The 18,292-nt window shown below is 42.1% G+C and overlaps 2 protein-coding genes across 3 annotated transcripts; one reads left to right on the forward strand and one right to left on the reverse strand.

Moving 5' to 3' along the window:
• Window positions 1–279: 279 nt before the first annotated feature.
• LOC109481982 (zinc finger protein 252-like) lies at window positions 280–8,124 on the reverse strand. 2 transcript variants are annotated; one of them, XM_019784594.1, is made up of 9 exons: window positions 8,007–8,124; window positions 6,874–7,096; window positions 3,946–6,350; window positions 3,639–3,710; window positions 3,223–3,340; window positions 2,833–3,040; window positions 2,571–2,666; window positions 2,197–2,342; window positions 280–1,912 (listed from the first exon to the last, which is right to left on the reverse strand). In XM_019784594.1, the coding sequence occupies exons 2-9, from the start codon at window positions 7,091–7,093 to the stop codon at window positions 1,089–1,091; spliced, it is 4,089 nt and encodes a 1,362-aa protein (XP_019640153.1). In that variant the 5' UTR covers window positions 7,094–7,096; window positions 8,007–8,124; the 3' UTR covers window positions 280–1,088. The 2 variants fall into 2 exon arrangements, with proteins under 2 accessions (XP_019640153.1, XP_019640154.1); XM_019784595.1 differs by lacking the exon at window positions 3,639–3,710.
• Window positions 8,125–8,209: 85 nt separating this feature from the next.
• Window positions 8,210–17,828, forward strand: LOC109481991 (tRNA (cytosine(34)-C(5))-methyltransferase-like). Its single transcript, XM_019784616.1, has 22 exons — window positions 8,210–8,416; window positions 8,741–8,866; window positions 9,218–9,312; window positions 9,571–9,678; window positions 9,969–10,074; window positions 10,334–10,405; window positions 10,531–10,615; window positions 10,977–11,113; window positions 11,437–11,501; window positions 12,236–12,310; window positions 12,601–12,731; window positions 13,144–13,217; window positions 13,451–13,584; window positions 13,789–13,916; window positions 14,237–14,423; window positions 14,579–14,680; window positions 14,859–14,994; window positions 15,235–15,318; window positions 15,573–15,711; window positions 15,849–15,888; window positions 16,199–16,373; window positions 16,882–17,828. Exons 1-22 carry the CDS (start codon window positions 8,318–8,320, stop codon window positions 17,077–17,079), a joined length of 2,496 nt encoding a protein of 831 aa, XP_019640175.1. The 5' UTR covers window positions 8,210–8,317; the 3' UTR covers window positions 17,080–17,828.
• Window positions 17,829–18,292: the final 464 nt, after the last annotated feature.

Raw genomic sequence — 18,292 nt, forward strand, 5'->3', positions numbered from 1 at the left:
GAAAAGACTAAAAAAAAAACATGCTAAAGGGGCTGTTTTTCAAGTTGTGCCTAGAATACCTAATATTAGAGGATTTTCCCTAAAGCAAGGTCCTATATTGCCAAGTTGAACATAACCCTTTCTTGGGATAATTTTCTAGGATGTTATTGTGTGTTCGAAGCTCAAAATCATTTTCTTGAGTGTGTTTAAGCTTTGAACAGGTAATCACACTGTCTTTGCAGTATTTTGAAATTTGGCCATGAAATTTGGCCATGAAATTTGGCCATGAAATTTTAACCACAACACTAGATAATACATCACAGTCTTTAGAAATACATGTACTAAAATGTTATAAAAACATAAATACTGAATCAGTCATTGAGCTTGAATGACCAATGGCTACATTTGGCAGTGACTGTTCATATATGACTGGCCATGTCGGACTAAAAGAGATTGGCACTTTTGTCTTTCCAGTGCCTTTACAGAAAATGATGTCTATACCTATTGAAGGTGTGTATTGCCTATATTATACATGTAGGTACTAAGTGTTCAAACACATAATCAACTTAAACTAACTAGACCACAACTTAAACTGACTAGACCACATGGCTTCATAGTTCACATTGCAAACCTGTGTTCTTAGCTCTATTCAAGATAACAATAGATCAAGTTGTCCTTGTTATCCTACTTACCAAGTAAATAGTATCACTTGCCACCATTGTGAAGTGTTAACTCACTACCTCTACATGTCTTCAACATCACAATAAAGAACTACAAGACAGTACCAGTAATACATGTTAACTTCTAGTATTATCAAGTCACATTGCTAAACTTTCCATTTAGGAAAAGTCTTAAGAAACAGTGTTGTTACACTATCATGAAAATTGTTGAATGCAAATGATCTGTGCAATGTTGAGTTCTACCATCACCTGTTCCCCTTGTATGAGATATCACAGAAGTACAATGTAGCATCCCTTTTTAAGTCAAGAAAATTTCATCAAAAAGGAAAGTAGGAAAAGTATCACTAAGTTTTTCACCGGAAAGTACTTGAGACACTTGAGTAAATGGTTGCATTGAATGAGTGAAGAAAAGATATTTCTGCACTGTCTCTAAGTTGAAGAGGTTGGCCCTGCATCAGTGCTGAGCTGGTCCAGAAGAGACAACATGGTTCGACTGGCGTAGTCATCCCCACTGATGACATCAAACGACTCTATGGCACTCGTTTCAGTCTGTTCCTTTGGCTGTTCTATCTCGTTGTTTAACTTATCGATGAGATTTAGCATTGTCTTTGTGGCATAGCTCTCGTCCGCGATAGCCTCTGCTACCAGAGTACCGCCCCCTGACGGTGCTTCTTGGACAACTTCGGTTGTTTCTTCTTTCTTGGGTGGTGGCTCTGGCTGTGTAACAGGTATTTTGGTCATGTTGGGTATGCTGCCATCTTCTGAGGTGGGTTGGATGACAGCCTTGTACACCGGCTCTGCATCTGGACCCGTTTCGGACAGCACGGTCACAGAGCACTTGTGCACCTTCGACAAATGCCCCTCCCATTCTTCGAAGGTGGCAAAACTCTCCGGGCAGAACTCGCAGTTCAGCTTCTCACCGTCGCTCTGACTGGACGCGGCGGGAGCCTGGTTTTCCTGCGATGTGGATGGAACTTCAGCTGCGACCGCCTCTGTGGCGGGCAACACAGCAGGAACCGGAGGGTCTTCCTCCGCTGCCGACTCCCTCGGCTGCCTGCGACGGTACGCACGGGTGGTTTTCCTCTCGGTCTCGTGCCTCTTCTGGTGGCGCTCGAGAGCAAGGGTTGACATGAAGGACAGGTTGCACTGCGGACACTGGTGGCCCATCCCGTGAACCTTGACCTTGTGTACCTTGCGGTAATGAGTGTTGATGAACTTCTCATCACACAAGTCACACGGCCACTTCTTCTCTCCTGTAGGTCACAGAAAAAAAATGATTACACGGATCAAGGACTTCTTCATACATACTTGTCACATACATGACACATAGACGCATAGCTGCAGAAGCAGCTAAAAAGAGTAGAAACTGGCCAAATAGACAGATAGCATGCCAGGGGAGTTGGTCCACTAAAGGAGTACAGTCTGCAACTCCCTGATATGTTATCTGTCTGTTTGGCCAATTTCTACTCTTTTTAGCCACTTCTGAAGCCCAGTAGAGGCAATTAACAAGTATACATTAAACAGATGAAAATCTGACCAGTGTGAATCCTCTGATGGTCCTCCAAGGCATGTTGTTTGGAGAAGGACTTGGAGCAGTAGCTGCAGCTGTAGGGCCGGATCTTCTTGTGGATGGCATCCACGTGTTCACGCAGGGTACGGGCACACACAAACTTCTTCCCACAGCTGGGTACAGAAACAAAATGGTATGGTTGTGAAAGTTGGTTTTACTTTAGCATGTTGGCAGAAACATTTTAGCACACTACATTATGAAACACCTTGCAGTTACCTTTCAGTCTCAGAATTTTGCAGAAATATTGTTAAAAACAATATGCTTATTGCAAACTTGCCCACTTTGCTCTTCACGTGTATTACAGATCTAGTCTTACTGGTACGATGAGATAAAGAGCCAACCTGTCACACTGATGAGGACTGAGATCTTTGTTGTGAGAAAAGACGTGCCAGTCCAGCTGCTTCTTCCTGTAGAAGCTCCGGTCACACTTGTCACACCTGGGGGGGGGGAATTCAATGCCTTGGTCAAGCAACAGAGATGTGTGGCAATAATACAAAGTGTCAGGTCAAAAAATGTGTGGAACTCAGTTATCATTTGCAAATCGTAACTTCCTGGGAAATGCCGTTACACCACACGACTCCACTTAAATTAGGTGCTACTCACTTGAATGGTCGGAGTGACGGGTCATGCATGGTGGCAATGTGGGACCTCAGGGCATTCTGGTCCACAAAGGCCTTGTTGCAGCCCTTATATGGGCAATGTTCGTCCCTCAAGTTCAGGTGCACGGCCTTGATGTGCTTCTCGATCACCTGCTTGGTGTGTCCGGTCCGTCCGCAGACATTACAGGCGAAACGGTTCAGGTAGTCATCGACTGGGTGGGGTAAAATCAAACTGTAAATCAACCTTGTTGAGCTATCATTTGAATATATCATTACAGCCAGGTACTTTGAAGATGTCAGAAACAAACATATAGACAAACAGGCCAAAAACTGTGCACCTTTGGGGAGATAAAACACTTTTGATAGCTCAAGGTAAAACATTTGCATGACTCACCAGCCTTTCCATACTGGTCCTGATGTTCTTTTTTCTGGTGATGCTCCACAGCCCCACGATGCTTGTATGTCTTGTCACAGAACTTACACTTGAACATGCGGTCGCCACTGTGTCGAATCTATAACATTGGAAATAAACAATAACAAAATGTAAAAAACATCAAGCTCCTGGAAATGAAAAGTGCCATAAGTAGGTAATGAAATCATCTTACTCTCTTTTCAACTGGTAGAGGCTTGATTATGGACATTAATCATTATCATATTATAATATCTGAAGAGTTATTAAAACTTTTGTAGCCGAAATTGTTACAGTAGCAGTAACATTACCTAATTGATTTTTCTTGAGATATATGATGCCTGTTAATTACAATACAGTATAACAAACAATATAATATGATACCATATGATATTGCTAACCTCATGACGTCGTAGCAAGAAACCAGAAGAGAAGCCCATGTCACAGGTCGAACATTTGTGGGTCTTCAGTTTCTGAGGAAGAAAGAATACAGTTTTCAGTTTAAAAAAAAAATGGACAAAGCTTCTCTCCAGTCAGCATTTGGGAAAGAGTATGGTAGTTTTGACACACACCACAACCAGTGGACTATCTCTTGTACTACTGTGTAGCTCAAGGGCTATTGAACCGGAGATGGGCGCCGCCCTATGCACCACCTGTTGTGGGAAGGACTTTAACTTTAACCAACACAATGTATGGTAAGGCACTCACCTTGTCGTGAGTCCGGATATGCTGCTTGAAGTAGGTCTTCACCAGAAACTCCTTCTCGCACACTTGACACTTGTACTTGACCGGGTTCTCCCGGTGGATGTTCTGGTGGTCTAACAGGAGGGACTTGGTGCGGAAGCCTCGGCCGCACTGCTTGCACGACAGAGGCCATTTCCTGTCGTGGGCGATGGTAACGTGCCTTGCCAGGCTGGCGTCGGTGTGGAACCTCTTGTCGCACTGCGTACAGTGGTGCGCGGCGTCCGTGTGCGTGTACACAATGTGCTTCTTGAGCTGACCCTTTCTGGGGAAGAACTTCCCGCAGGTCTCGCACTGGTACTTCTGCGTGGTGCACACGCCGTGCGAAAGGAGGTGGTCTCGAAGTTTGCTCGGGGTCGGAAACACGCGCGCGCAGCCCGGCTGGGTACACTTGTGAGAGATGGGTGCCCAGTCTTTAGGGCGGTTGTGCACGGACTGGTGTTTCGTCAGAGTGCCCGTGTGAGCGAAGCGTAGCGGGCAGTGTGGACACTGGTGCGGCCTCATGTCTGGATCATTAGGGTGGTCGGCTAACTCGTGTTTGGCTTGGTAATGCCGACTAGTGAAGGTCTGATCGCACCCCTGATACGTACAGGGGTATCGTAGTGAAGGGTTAGGCTGGTGAAAGTGGCTCTCATGCTTACTGGAGGCCCGCTTGCTGATGAAAAGTTTCTTACAGTCGGGGTAACGACATGGCACCCACGGCGTGACCATTCTTCGAGACTTCCCTCTTCCTACTAACTGTATTCCAGGCTTGTACTCTGGGTCATCTTCTGTTCCTTCTTCCTGGGCAGTCTCCAACTGGTCTGGCACTTCCTTCTTGGTCTCAAGCATTTCGACGTCTTCAAATTGGTGCTGTGCCACGTGTTCCTGTAGGTGGCTTTTTAACCTGAAAGTCTTGGTACATCCCGGGTGGTCACATTTGCGTTGTTTTGGGTCTTTGCTCCCACCAGCGTGGGTTGCCATGTGAAGGTTGAAGGTGTACTGGCGAGTAAAGGACCGTGAACACTCGGAACAGTAATAGGGTTCGTTAGCTACTGTCTGATCTCTCTCTTCATCTTCTGCCTCTTCTTTCACAGTCAAGTCCTCATCTCCCACAGTAGTTTCATTTTCCTGATCTAACTTCAAGGCATCGGCTTTTAAAACATCTAACTTTTGTGGCTTTCTGCTCTTCCTGCGGGAAACCCTTATTATGTAGGAGTGATCTTCATTTTCCGACTGCTGTTTTGGAATTTCTTCCTTCCCCTTCCCAGATATGTGTTCTTCGTCACCCTCCTCTTTGTCAGCTGTGGTTTTGGAATACAAGTCCACCTGGAACTCCTTTCCAAACTCTTTCACTTTGGGCGCTCGTGAACTCCTTCTACGGGTTCCGCTTTCAGCTACTGCTTGGTTCTCACTGGCATTTTTGGGCGAGGCTGACTTAGTTTTCCTCTTTGCTCTTGTGGGCTTTTTCACTGGAGAAGAATCACGGACATAGTTGTGGTCGCCCGAAACTACTGGAGATGTGTGTATTTGTTCAGGCGGAGACGTCTGTATTTTTTCAGGCAGTTCTTTATCATTGCTTCCTTCTTTTTCAGGGGCGACGTTTTCCGATACAGTCTCTTCTGTAGTCACAGAAGATACAGTCTTCTCAAATGCTGCAGTACTGGTTTCTTCTTTCCCCTTCTGAACTTGATCGATAGCAGCATCATTTTCACTGCTATCTTCATTAGTACCTACCACAGCTGATTGCACACCTACCCTTTTGGGCTTCTTCCCCGAAAAAGTACTCTTCCTGGCTGTAAGCTTGATCCTCCTCTGGCTGGGTGGGCAGCTTACCGGGGCTTCCACTGTGGCTTCTGGCTTGCTGGTACTTGGTTGTGGAGCTCTGACGGATTTAGATGGTCCTGATGTTTCTTGCACAGAGGAAGATGTGGTAGTCATTTCTTTCATAGCCTGGGCATTGTCGCTTACAGTGGCACCTGAAGATAAATCCCCGACAGTTTTGTCCTCAAATCTGACTCTCTTAGTCTTACGACGAGGTGACATTGTAGGGCTAGAGGTTTGAATGGCAAGGCTTGCATCGAAACTGGTGCTTGCTTCCTTGTATGAAGATGTGCTTGGTATGATCTGTCCTGTACCAGAGAAACCAACAGCTCCATCGCCCATCTTGCTTACGTCTGGAATTATAACAGTCTTCTGGTCTGGTGACATGTTTAAACGCTCAAGGATCACTACTGGCTTTTTCTTCAGTGCCATATCCTCCATGTCTTGGTCTGTGCTGCTTGTGGAAGGAAGGATACGTGACCTTTTTCTGGAGGGGGACTGTGCAGGAGATGTGGCACCACTGCTCTTTGTCTTTCTGCCTGCTAGTCCCGATGGTTGCTCACCAGAACCTAAAGAATGCATGTTATTGTTAACAAATCAACCAATCAATCAATTAATCAATCAATCAATCAATCAATCAACCAGTAGTCATTCAAAACAATTACAGTATGATTATCAGATAATTGAAACTTAACTAGAACAGTAACATTTGCATTTAGCAAAATGCATAATGTTTACCTTCACATGGTCTAACCTAACTACTGCTAGATATCAATTCTTTCTCAAATACATTCAATACATGTACTAGTTACCAGTTACCATGGTGACAGACATCTGTTCCAGGTCAATGACCTTATGTGTTTGGAAAGGAAGAAGAAAGGAAACGGAGCAAAAAAAGAGTTTTCCTTCTGCAAGAGTAAACACAACCAATTATTATTATAACACACAATGCAGCTGAATAGTTGAGGTAGTGGCTCTCCTCAGGTACATGTATCTTATTCATGTTAATGCATCAAATTGTCTTTGATGCTTGTGTCTGGACAAATGTATTGGTGGTTACTACAACACTCTGTACCATCTCAGGTATTTCACCTTGTTGTCCCTTGAAGGAAACTTCCAAGACGTCAGTCTCTGTTGCAGTAAGACTAGCTCGTGTGGTCCTCCTGGTGGCGGTGACGGCAGGTGCCAACTCTGCTCCCTTCCCAGCATCCTCTGCTGCCTTCCCAGCATCCTCTGCTGCCTTCCCAGCATCCTCTGCACCAGGCTGCTGCTCAGCTCCCTTTTTGTTTTTTCCTGCACCCTGCCCCATCATGACCTGCAAAGGACATTAAAGATTTGTTTCAGCAGGGCTCGAAATACTTTTTCAGCATACAATGTACCTACACTGGTGTAAGTAACATTAAAAATTACCTGCAATATAATCTCCAAGCAGACCCTACTTTTCCTAAGGTGGCAAAACACAGAATCAAATTGGTCAGGCAGTATCCATTCACCAGAGAGGGCCCAACATGCGGTGGTCCATTTGACCACTATGGTAGCCCTTTGCCACCAATTCTACATTACAGAATTAGCCAACAGGGAGGTCATTAAAGGGAAATGGAAAATTTCATTTCATTAAAACTGCAACTGTAGATGTTCAATCAATTATTTTCAATCGTGCACAATAGCAACATTATCTACAATTTTTTACAACAGTGTACTAGTACATGTAATATCAACAGTTTTGATAGGAACGCACGGAACCATGACCATTTGCTATAAAAAAAAATCATTATCCTATGAAATCAGGCCGCTTACATATTGTATTGGGAGGCCCAGTCGCGTCTGTGTAAACGAACAAAAAATCCCACAAATCGCACCCCCAATAGGAGCCCCCAAAGAGCTTTTTTAAGCGACAGGAAACAAGGTTTGGGTACAGGGAAACTGTTTTGGGGGTTTCAACAAACAAACAACTGGCCGTTAACTCCTGGATAAGATCCAGATAATCGAGTCAACAACCTCTGCCCCAATCAGTGACCTGATTATCTACATAGTGCACAAATGGCACCCTTTCAGCTAAAATCGGACTTCACATCAGAGAACAAAACACCAACAAATGCGCCATAAATACTCGCTTAATATTACTTTTAGGATGGTTTATGATATCTGTACGCTGTTATGTTACGTTTGCATGGAGTAGATAGTTTTTAGTATCATGCGTTTTGGAAAGAAACCGAGAATTTTACCTGAAGTGTTTATCGGACGTGCAAAAACCCTTAGACAAGATGGCGGTCCTCAGTAGACTCATAAAGGAGGTGAAAGGTCATAGGTACAGGTCACTGATTCTGATAGATATGATAATGTTGTATATAGAATAGCATATATCATTTGATAAATTGAATCAACATCTACGTTAATCTATTTGTTCAAGCCTTCATATTCTATTTTGTTCGAGCCGAAACCTGTTTATCTGTTTTGACCTCTACCCAAGATGCATCAGTAAAGATGGCCGCGCACATGAGACAATAAATTTTCTCGTGAAAAAAGTCTACGTTGCATGCGCAATTTTGCATCTTTGGCGAAAAACCTCTTACCGTTGAGGTTCATATCAAGCTCCCCAGTAAGTGCCAGCATGGGAAGGCGGTGGAAGAAAAAGGTTTGTGTTTATACGAAGAGACAGAACTGTAGACGAACTGAGATGGTTTCTATTCTAGAGTGGGCATGTGTATGATGATAACTAACTTGTTGATATGCAAGTCATGTGGTGATGCTGTAGTATGTTCGCTTAAGCATAAACATTATGGCTATCTAGTCACAAATAAGCCACTCTCCTAAAATTATTGTCAGTGTGCAATGTTGGGGTGGGGGGTATAAAATAAATGATTCACCATTAACTATGATATTAAAGGTATAGAATATTGCTTGTTTTACTGCTGGAAGCCTTTGATAATTAGTTCCCATATGTTTGTATATCCCACAGAGGCCAGGACACGGGGGTCCGGGACAGAGACGGGACAGGCCCCACCGGGACCAGCGACCACAGAGACCTAACGAGTGGCAGGACACGTTTGTCAAGGAGAACAAAGACTTTGAGAGGTTCTACAAGGTTAAGTCCTTCTCTTCATGTTGTAGGCCGCAGGGATGGAAATTTAAGTGTTCTAGCCAGCTTCTGTCTCTCCTGTCATTTGACAGAATATTGCTGGTACTTGTCCTACAACTTATTGCATTACCAGCCATAGCAAAAGGGTCATACTTCACCTTTTTGTATCCATGACTTCTGGCTCTGATGAAGTTATACTAGATAAACTATTGGTACGGAGGCTCATAGGTGTTGCACAAAAAAGTGCTGTGCTGAATATAGTAACGTCTAGGATAATTTCCTGCATTGAACACTAGTTGTTATGTAGAGAATAATGTACGGAAATGTCAATTACTCAATATTATTCGACTGTTACAGGAACAAGGTATTGTCCCAGAGGGGGAGTGGGACCAGTTCCTGGAAGGGCTGAGGAGCCCCTTGCCTGCAACGTTCCGTATCACAGGGTATAAGAGGTAAGCTTACATGCATCTTCTACGTATGACAATTGAAGATTTGTATGATCATTTGGTTGCCTTAACTTCAATGTTTACTGAAGTACATATAAAATCCTATCTACAGGTACCTAAAGATTTCCTGCAAGTGTATTGTAACAAGTTCAATGAAGTGCACATGCCAAATCATAATGTATGTACATGAAGATCTTGTGAGACAATCTACTGCAAAAGTCTTTTTCCTTACTGACTGTAGTCCTGACCCCACCTTTCTCCCAGTCATGCGCAGGAGCTCCTAAGGAGACTGAAGGGGCAGTACATCAGTCAGCTGCTAGAGGTCACTTCTGAGGATGGAGAGCTGTTGGAAAAGCCCCAGCCTATCCCATGGTGAGGATGGTAACAAATGTACCCCCCCTCTTGTCTGGATAATGTTACAAAGTGGGTTTTGATCCAATCCTTAGCCCTTTTAGATAGGAATTCTTTTTTTTTCTACAAAACTGCACCAGTGCAGGTAACATTGAAAATAACTTGTACCGGATGAAACCTGCTGTACACCTGTATCACCTTAAGTGAATCTCTTACATCTAAAGATGTGATTGTCCAGACTTCCACTGTAGCACTCCCTGACCAGTTGTTGCACATGTGAAATCATCACAATGTTCTATGTTTTACTTTAGGTACCCGGATGAGCTTGCCTGGAGGACTAACTACTCCAGGAAGGACCTGAGACGGTCGCCAGCTCTGGCCAAGTTCCACGACTTCCTGGTTACAGAGACCGAGACTGTAAGTACTGATCAGCTCTGCACCGGTGGAATATTTTTATCATGCAATTCTACAAAAGATGTATATAATACTAGAGGGTAATATTTTCAAAGCAAATGCATATGAATGATATTTGCCTTCACATGGTCTAGCAAATGTACCTGATTTTACAAGGAATGTGGATTGCATGTTTGTAACTCATCTTTCAACACAGGTTATTACCTGTTCTGTTGTTCAATAGCCTTTGTTTATATTTATTTATTTGTTTGTTTATTTGTAGGGTAATGTAAGCAGGCAGGAGGCAGTGAGCATGATCCCTCCTCTACTGTTGGATGTACAGCCACACCATAAGGTAATAAGTGTTACAAAATGCTTATCAGATGACAAATTTGCTTTGTTGCAATTTCATTAGATCTACAGTTTAAACTTGAGTGGGTTAAATGACATCTTTCATCCCTTGTGTTTGTGTGTGCCCAGATCTTGGACATGTGTGCTGCCCCTGGTTCTAAGACTGCCCAGCTCATCGAGATGCTCCATACAGAGGATGGACAGAGTTTCCCAGGTTGCTTTTTTGATATTAATCATTCTGATCATTGAAGTTGAAGAATTATTCTTTTTAACTTCCTACTGCTTAAAACTAACCATGTGAAACTTTGTGCCAGAAGGCTACCTCAGTCAGAGAAGGTTAGCATGTCAACAGACAGCAAGTACCAGTTGTATATTGAGCTCAGTGAATTCAATAAGGCTATGAATGGAAATTTTTTATCTCACGTTCATGTTTAGTTTGTTTCTTACCAAGAATTGTTTCCAAATCTGAGATAGATTTTTTAATAAAGCCTGTTGTTAACACATTGCTTCCTATAAAATTTGGTTTAATGATTTGGTTGACGAGCCAATTATTCAGCATATTTTGCTGTTTGCAGGTGGTTTTGTTGTTGCCAATGATGCGGACAACAAGCGTTGTTACATGCTGGTTCATCAGGCCAAGAGACTGAACAGTCCGTGTTTCCTGGTCACCAACCATGATGCCAGCCACATGCCCAACATGACTGTACCCGCCGTAAGTGTTTGGTAGTCAAATTTGACTCAAGCTTAACTCAAATTCGATTTGATTCGTATAGGAAGTTAGGTGTGGCCTAAATCTGGAGAGACTGCTCCCAAACGTCAGCCAACCTTGGTTGGTGACGGGCTTTATTAACAACATTTGCTACCTCAGCTGCATTTGAATGGAATACCTTAAGTTATTATGAATAAACTTCTATGTCAGTTAATGCTTTGGTAGAGCTTGGTAAAAGGAAGAAATGATCTGTTCTGGTAAGACTGAGGGATTTCTTTGTGAGATAAGGCAACTCCCAACTTTCTAAAAACTGTTTATCACTGCAGGAAGGTGAAGAGGGTACTACAGGCACTCTGGCCTATGACAGGGTACTTTGTGATGTACCATGCAGGTTAGTTTTGTTTAATGTTGAAATAAATCTGAATAATCCATTGCAGGGCTAGCTAGCAATTTTGTTTCTAACATTCTACATAATACAACTCAGTGTTCGAAATACCTGTCTGCAGTCTGCAATCTGCAGATAGATTTTCAAGATTGCAGAAGAAAAATTTATACAATCTGCAATTTTGCAGCAGGAAAAATTGGCACTTGGGATTTGGTGCTCTTGGCCCCAAGGACAGACAACACTTAAGCTCCTGTTCTGAAACAACAGGAGTTTCTTCACTAATTTACATCAACTTTGTCTTGACTTGTCTACCTTTTGTTTCCTTTTGGACTTCCAAAAATTTGTCTTCACTAATTTGCATATCAATCAATAGTTCATGCTTATAAACCTTCAAGATTGTAGTATAGAGGCTTGTGTATTTGCAGAAAGTATTTCCAAATTGCAGAACAAAATTTTGACTCTTCTGCAATATTGCAGAGCACTGAAAAAAAGTATTTCGACCACTGCAACTTATCTTAATGTATAATAGCACTCACATTATCAATGTTGTACATTTGTAATACTGCATACTACTACATGTACATGGTAATACAGTGTAACATACATGTATGAAACAATGAAATATTTAAAAGGTTTTAATACTCAAAATGTTTAATATGATACCACGGCTTTCTTGACATACTACTAGTACTAGTACTGACTATAAGAAATTCAATATAAAATGTATATTTCACTTCTAGTGGAGATGGTACCATGCGGAAAAACCCAGATGTGTGGAAGAAGTGGTCACCAGGACAGGGCCAGAACCTGCACAAGTAAGCACGGACAAAATTATGGAAGTCAGACACAACCAAGTGTTTTATTCAGACGACATTTTGGCTACCATGTCACCTTTCTCCGGGCAATTATGACTCGTTCACATTGCATAGCACAGGTGTTGTTGCTTTACATACCTTGTACATATACACACAGTTACAGGGAACGTACAGGAGTGTGATACATACAAACATCACCAAAAAGCATTTGAGATTTTGGAAACCGAAAATTGATTGTTTGATTGGTTAGTTGATTGATTGATTGATTGACTGGGCCCTTTCCGATCCAGTCTCCAGTTGAGGATAGTGCGGAGAGGGATCGAGCTGCTGAGGGTGGGGGGGCAGCTGGTGTACTCCACCTGCTCACTCAACCCCCTAGAGGACGAGGCTGTCATTGCAGCTCTGCTAACTGAGTGTGAAGGTAAGCCTTTCTGTTCCATCACTCTCACTCACTCACTCACTATCCGGTTTATCGTCTGTTGTTTCCCATCTTTTGAGGGTTAGACATACTTGCACTGAGGCTCGATGGCAGCTCGCCACTTCTGTATCTGTATCGGTATAGCCGGGGACGTCAGTCTGGTACTTGGCGTAACACACCAGCTTGCCTCTAAACTGTGGGTTGACATCCATACATAACATATTAATTAATATGTTTGGACTCTTTGTTATGTTTTGTTGTGGTTTTGAAGTAATCTTGTCACAGTAAATTTAGTATACTAGTGATGTAAATGAAACTTTACAAAGCCATAGATGAATGAAGTACATGTATGCAATATCATACACAATCATGTTCTTGAGTTAATATTGAATGAGTCTTCCATTGTCTCACCTAGACTCTGTGGAACTAGTCGACGTGTCCGACAAACTCATTGGTTTGAAGAGGCTTTCTGGAGTCTCCTCCTGGAAGGTGGGTGTATTATCACAGCACGTATGCCATATTTTTAATGATAATTTGTTAGCATCCAGTTGTATTGTGGTCAGCACTCTAACTTTTGTATGAAAGGTTGGGAGCTCAAATCCTGTCCTAGCCACCAAAGTTCAGCCCAGCATTTGCCAGCAAATGTGAAATGTTTATCTGGCATCGAGGCTTGTATCTTTTATATCAAGTTGAATGTCTTGAATACATGTGTTGAATTTTAGGTAATGACCAAGAAAGGTGAGTTCTACAGCTCCATAGAAGAAGTGCCAACAGACAGAAGTACCAACCTCAGAAGGGCGTCCATGTTCCCTCCTCCCGACCCGGACAAGCTCAACGCCATGCACCTCGACAGATGGTAACTATATAGTTTAAAGCATCCAATGGAATTTCATGGTGGCAAAACTGGATTTTCAAAGTCAATTTTGGCATCAGCACATCATTTTCTTGCCATATTTTTAAATAATCTGACAAACGTCATTGCAAAAAGTAAACAATCATCTGTAAATATTGTGTACTAGTTGATTATTTGACTGGTGTTGCTTTTTTTTCATTTATACAGCATTAGGATTTTGCCCCACCACCAAGACACTGGAGGGTTTTTTGTTGCTGTCCTGAGGAAGACCAAAGCTCTGCCATGGACAAGACAGGGCAAGGCTGACCGCAGGAGAGAAGAGTCAGAACTGACTGGTCAGTATCAATGTAATGTGTATTTGTTGAGTGTGACGTGTATTTGTTGAAAATAAGCAGTATGCATTTGTTTCTCCAGTTAAATAGGTAGTTTTTTTAGAGTAATCATTACTAATGTGTGTATTTGTTTAGTGTAATGTGTATTTGTTGAGTGTAATGTGTATTTGTTGAGTGTAATGTGTATTTGTTGAGTGTAATGTGTATTTGTTGAGTGTAATGTGTATTTGTTGAGTGTAATGTGTATTATTACTTATTACTTTGTGGAGCAATGTAAAACCACTCCTTTTGTCCTTTAAAAGTACAATGTATCTGCCTTTCAGGAGACGAAGCCAAGTCGTCAGATACAAGTGCCGCTCCCGGGCAGGCAGGGGAGGGGGGCGTCAGGCAGGAAACTGGGGCGGCTGCAGAGGCTGATGGGAAGGGGTCAGACACAGGTCAAGGAGAAGGGGATGATGGGAAGAACGAAGATGAAGCAGGGAATAGTAACGGAAGTGAAGGCCTTGCCAGGTAATCTATTTGAGAAAATGTAATCCAGGTACTGATGTCTTTTGCTGTGAAGTTTGATACTTGAGATCAACACAGTACAGACAGCTCACCTTAAATTGTCCGTTGCTCTTCCGTTAACCTTCTTCAGGAGTTGATGATTCAATTTCTTTTCTCAGACCTCCTCCAGCCAAGAAAGCCAAGTTAGCCTGGGAAGGGTCCTACAAAGAGGATCCCTTTGTCTTCTTCACAGAAGATGAGGAGCTGTGGCCCATTATGAGGTTCTTTGAAGTTTATCTTGTCGGATTTCCAGATTTCGATTGAAGCTAGACAATTGTGTAATGATTGTTCAAAATTGCTTTTCTCCCAGAGCAAAATATGTAGGAAGTTTTGATGTTTTCTTTGCTTTGCGGTTGAGGCTGTCTAATGCAGCTAGTAATCGCTTTGTGATTTTTTCAGGGATTTCTACCAGATTTCAGACACTTTCCCCCACCTCCAACTTCTGGTTCGCTGTTACGAGGGGAAAAAACGTACGGTGTACCTGGTGTCCAAGGAAGTTAAAGACATCCTAACGTACAATGAGAACAGCCTCAAGGTACTTCAGAATCTGTAACAATATTTCACATACGTCTACCATGATCTACACAATGTTGCATTTTATGGATAACCTGTATACAGGGACAGAATAAAGAAGATTCTATTTGACTCATTTGCGTCAACCGTGTCTTGACTTTGTCTAACTTTTGTTTCTTATTGCACTATCAAAAAAGTACCTGTGTGTAAAGATCCCTCCTATATGGCTTGTCTTCAAGTTTTCTATTGTCTCCTTCTACAGGTTATCAACTGTGGTGTCCGTGTGATGGTCAGGAGCAGGAACGACAAGTCAAAAACCATGTCTCTCTTCAGGCTGGCACAGGACGTAAGAAAACCTGTTTAAAGTTGAAATTTTTCTTCCGACACAAAGAATTGTTCTCACTTAGAGCTTTCGACCAGTCACTCTGATCTTCTTCAATAGACTGACCCAGTGAGGCTTGTCATGTGGCTTTCAAACCATGATCTTGCTGTTCCAAAGTGGCATTACTACAGTAACAGTGACTGAAGGCCTGAGTAAAAGAATGCCTGCCGACCTTAACCTTTCTAACAAGCCAATAACCTTGACCTTTTCCCCTCCAGGGTATCCCCACCCTGCTGCCCTACATCAATGGGAGGAGGGTTGAGATCAAACAGGAGGACGCCATCCTGCTCCTGACAGAGGAGAACCCACACATCCACAAACTCACCGCTGAGGCCAGGGACCAGCTCAAACCTCTGGGTAATACCACAGACAACATTCTGACATCAGTGATTCATTGTCTTAATAGTTAATGGTAAAAGAAATGACATTTTCATGTGTAGGGTAGATTATGAGTCTTGCCTGAGCTAAGCCTGTATACCTTGTTCCTTTTGCAGAGGAGGGCAGTATTGTGATGGTGTATGAACCAGATATGAGGTGAGAAAATAACTCATCAGGAGATATTAGTCTAGTAAGAAGACTGCTTTCTGGAGTAGTTTAGATAAACTAAGAGTAGAGCTAGCTAGTGGAAAATGAACTTGTAAAGTTAACCTTTTTGATATATTTTGTCTGACCCTTACTTCTTCCCTTATGATGTCAATAAAAAGTGGCTGATTTGAGCTTCTCTTTGCTTGAGTAACTGTCTTTTACTGTATCTTATTACCTGGATGTCTAACCTTCACCAACGACATAACGATTGCAAGAATTGTTCTAATGGAAGGTTTTTTTGGTCCTGTTGCATGACCAGTAACCCAGAAGCTGTCCACTGTAAGATGGTGTTTGTAGGCTGGCGAGGGAAGGTGACGGTCAGGTCCTTTGTGCCTAAGAATGACCGGAGGCACTTCCTGCTGCTGTGTGGGGTGGACGTGGAGGTCAGACAGACCAAGAGGAGACAGATGGCCCTGGAGAGGGAGGCAAAGGGGGTACGTGTGGAGGTGGTCTTGTGGTTTGGGTTGTTGACTTAGAAGCTGCGTGTGTGTGTGTGTGTGCATGAATGTAATATTTGTTGGTTATACAGTTTTATTGTGTTTAACTCAAATAACTTATGTAACAAAATTTAAAAAAAATATATCTTAATGAAAAAAATCTTTGTGTCATTGTAACTTACCTCCACTTTTTGACACACTTGTGCAATTATCTCGCATTTCTGACATTTTTTCAATAGTTGGGCCCACACCGGGCACATTCAGTTGGTGGCACCACCAGAAACTACCAGAATGTAAACAAACATGGCTGACAGCTGTGTTTCCAGCTTTTAAACACACTCATATGGTGTCAAATTTTGGCACCTCCATTTCCTGAGTGCCACGTATATACAACTGATTAGGGTTGATTCAACTTGCATGTACTTTGCAAAGAAATGACCAGAAGATGTACTTTTTATATTTTCCTAATGTTACATAATGCACCTTTAATCTCCTTTTCCAACAGCAAACAGCAAATGAGGATGTTGAGGAAGGAGCAGGGCAGGGAGAAGAGGACAATGAGGAGGATGCTGAGGAGGATGTTGCCATGACAACTAGAAGTGATGATGATGATGGAGCCTTGGCCACAACAGAGACTAGCGACACTGTTGAGGAAGAGACAAGTGCAATAGAGTCTGATGCACAGTCTAGCATAAAAGAATAATTTTTTTAAAAGAATAAAGACTTAAGGTTTTGAAGTAAGATTCAGAAGAATGAATTGGTACCAGGGACCATTGTCACTGCAACAAGGCAAAGATTTGTTTTTTTTAAATCTCACATAAAATCTCAAGACTCTTTGCCACTTTCCAAGGCACTACAAGTTGGAAGCCTATCAGTATATATACCCAAGAAGTACAGGAGGCACCCAGTCAAAAGGGTGCACACATCAATGTCTTACAGTGTACATGTAACAGGAAGGACTTGGGGGGGAGGGGGAGTGGTTGAAATGTGAACAGCATTTTGTACCAAAATGGTAACATGATAGAAGATCATAGCTAAACTGAAAATTCAAACAACTTAAACCCACACCTCACATTCCTTCCTGGACCTTTGTACATGTATAAGCAATTGCAAATGTTGAAACACAAATACCACTTATTGCAATTGATAATAGATAAGTGTATTTTATGTCAAGTTTGTACACCTATTTATTTTTTGGTGCAAAAATGATGCTTACTGGTATACTGTATATCCTTTCAGACGTTCAAAAATGAATTGTACTTCTCTGTATGTAAGATAGAAGCCCTGTAAGACTTGCTACAGATACAAGCTACAGATACAAGTACTATGTAGACTTGCTATAGAGAGCCAAAAATCAATGAAGGTAGAAAAACATGGAAAGTAGTGACTTTTTGATGATGTCATGCCATGTTGTAAGTTCCTTTTATTTCCTAGAATAAATTGCTGGTAAGATAAGTTGTTTTCTATGACCCTCTTCTTTCTAAACATGATATTTCTTGATAAAAAGTTTCAGCTTTTAGGGGCTATTTAGTTTGACATGTGCTTTTAAATCGTTCAATGCACAGAAATGCCTACTGCAGAGAAATAGTTGGCAAATAGCTGTACCAACAATTCCCAAAACAACAATTAACAAGTAATCCCCAAAATGTTTGCTTTTGTAAGGCCCATTTTATCTTGATGTCATGGACGATATCCTGATGACCCCAAATCTCTGTGCATGAGACACCACCAGTGATAATCGAACTGAGCACATGTCACAATATAGGCATTTTGCGATCCACTCATTTTTCAACGCTTCTAAATACAAAGTATGAGGCACATTTTGCATAAGACATCTTTTGCATTTCAGGCAACGTGTTACCAGTTGACACAATTCTTGTGTGTCAATGAAAGAAACTATGTGTACATGAAAATAG

This window comes from Branchiostoma belcheri, unplaced genomic scaffold (genome assembly GCF_001625305.1).
Source record: "Branchiostoma belcheri isolate BF01 breed outbred unplaced genomic scaffold, Haploidv18h27 scaffold59, whole genome shotgun sequence".
Classification (NCBI taxonomy): domain Eukaryota; kingdom Metazoa; phylum Chordata; class Leptocardii; order Amphioxiformes; family Branchiostomatidae; genus Branchiostoma; species Branchiostoma belcheri.